Source organism: Oncorhynchus mykiss, chromosome 26, assembly GCF_057628025.1.
Source record: "Oncorhynchus mykiss isolate SJ-2025 chromosome 26, ASM5762802v1, whole genome shotgun sequence".
Classification (NCBI taxonomy): domain Eukaryota; kingdom Metazoa; phylum Chordata; class Actinopteri; order Salmoniformes; family Salmonidae; genus Oncorhynchus; species Oncorhynchus mykiss.
Window position 1 is genome coordinate 40,890,598 of NC_143047.1, and position 1,903 is coordinate 40,892,500.

Genomic DNA, 1,903 nt, shown 5'->3' on the forward strand with positions numbered 1-1,903 from the left:
GACCATTACCAGAAGTATTCTCTGGGTCATTACGTCTGATGTAGACCATTACCAGAAGTATTCTCTGGGTCATTACGTCTGATTGTAGACCATTACCAGAAGTATTCTCTGGGTCATTACGTCTGATTGTAGACCATTACCAGAAGTATTTTCTGGGTCATTACGTCTGACGTAGACCATTACCAGAAGTATTCTCTGGGTCATTACGTCTGACGTAGCCCATTACCAGAAGTATTCTCTGGGTCATTACATCTGACGTAGCCCATTACCAGAAGTATTCTCTGGGTCATTACATCTGACGTAGCCCATTACCAGAAGTATTCTCTGGGTCATTACATCTGACGTAGCCCATTACCAGAAGTATTCTCTGGGTCATTACGTCTGACGTAGCCCATTACCAGAAGTATTCTCTGGGTCATTACGTCTGATGTAGACATAGCTGCATGGACCGTCTTCGTTTGGTCAGGACAGATGCTTTCGGTTTTATGTTGTACTTTAATTCTAGACCCACAAATAATATCATTGGGAATTATCAAAGGAATTTTCCCTCATCACCTCCAGGCTGGCAGCTGATCAGTGGATGTGCCCTCCTTCTTCAGGGGCCTTCTGGATCTTTGGTACAGCCAATCAGATGTGAATGAACCTCATTTGGTTGATCCTGATGGTGGTAATGAAGTAACATAGCTATTTAATTGGAAGACTATGACTGAAGCTTTTCAACGTACTGTTAGGCATAAAGGGTAAATGCCTTTACTTTCTTTATCATCCACTACACCTCTGTTGTTTTTATCCCAACAACTGATTAGAATGTTCCTTGACCTCGACAACTCTAGCGCCCTGCCACGTCACACATCTCAACTCTAATACACAAAACACCACCAGAGAATATCAGTAGAAAGACAAAATCAAAGTTTGAAGAAAGCCCCAACATCTTAGAATACGAGTACTTTATTGTCAATGTGTGAATGGCATAACTTTTTCAGGTGATTGATAAAATATGAGAACTAAAACCGGGTGTGTCATGTTGTCTGCAGGATATATCTCTTTCAAAAGGCATTGAGAACACATTATTAGAATCCAAAGGCATTGAGAACACATTATTAGAATCCAAAAGGCATTGAGAACACATTATTAGAATCCAAAAGGCATTGAGAACACATTATTAGAATCCAAAGGCATTGAGAACACATTATTAGAATCCAAAGTGCATCATTCTGTTCGTTTTGTTTTATTTCGTCCATATACACATTACACTATACATAAATAATTGCATTGTAAAAATGACTTGGTATTTACAAGTATAATATATTTTATATAATATATAAAACTTTATATTAAATCTAGGTAGATTATATTTGGGATAGTTGGTTGAGATAGCTGTCTGTGTGTGTGTGTGTGTGTGTGTGTGTGTGTGTGTGTGTGTGTGTGTGTGTCTGTGTGTGTGTGTGTGTGTGTGTGTGTGTGTGTCTGTGTGTGTGTGTGTCTGTGTGTGTGTGTGTCTATGTGTGTGTGTGTGTGTGTGTGTCTATGTGTGTGTGTGTGTGTGTGTGTGTGTGTGTGTGTGTGTGTGCGTGCGTGCGTGCGTGCGTGTATGTGTGTGTGTGTGTGTGTGTGTGTGTGTGTACACATATACCTGTGAGCACCTGTGTAAGTAAATACGTGTACTGTATTTGTGTTCCCCCGTCTAACCATCCGTGTGTATGCCTGTCCATCCATCCCTCTGTCTGTCTTCCTAGTCTGTGTGCTATCTGTGGGTATTGAGCAACACCTCCACCCAGCAGGGGCAGGAGGTGATGAACTGTCTGGAGTAGCAGGGGCCCCAGCCCTTGGCGAAGCTGATCCTCACACTGTGGGGGTCATAGGGGCCCTCCAGCCCCACAGGGGGCTCCATGCCCTGCTGCAG

The 1,903-nt window shown here is 42.5% G+C and overlaps 1 protein-coding gene across 3 annotated transcripts in view; it reads right to left on the reverse strand.

Moving 5' to 3' along the window:
* Positions 1 to 932: 932 nt before the first annotated feature.
* LOC110509922 (SMAD family member 6b) overlaps positions 933 to 1,903 on the reverse strand; it is a 26,804-nt gene continuing 25,833 nt past the window's right edge. For 2 of the 3 annotated variants that reach the window (XM_090223075.1, XM_090223076.1), the window contains one exon: positions 1,213 to 1,903. This exon is cut by the window's right edge and continues 476 nt beyond it. In XM_090223075.1, the coding sequence (XP_090079201.1) occupies positions 1,745 to 1,903 (159 nt within the window). In that variant the 3' untranslated portion in view covers positions 1,213 to 1,744. The other variant, XM_021591141.3, reaches the window with a different exon arrangement.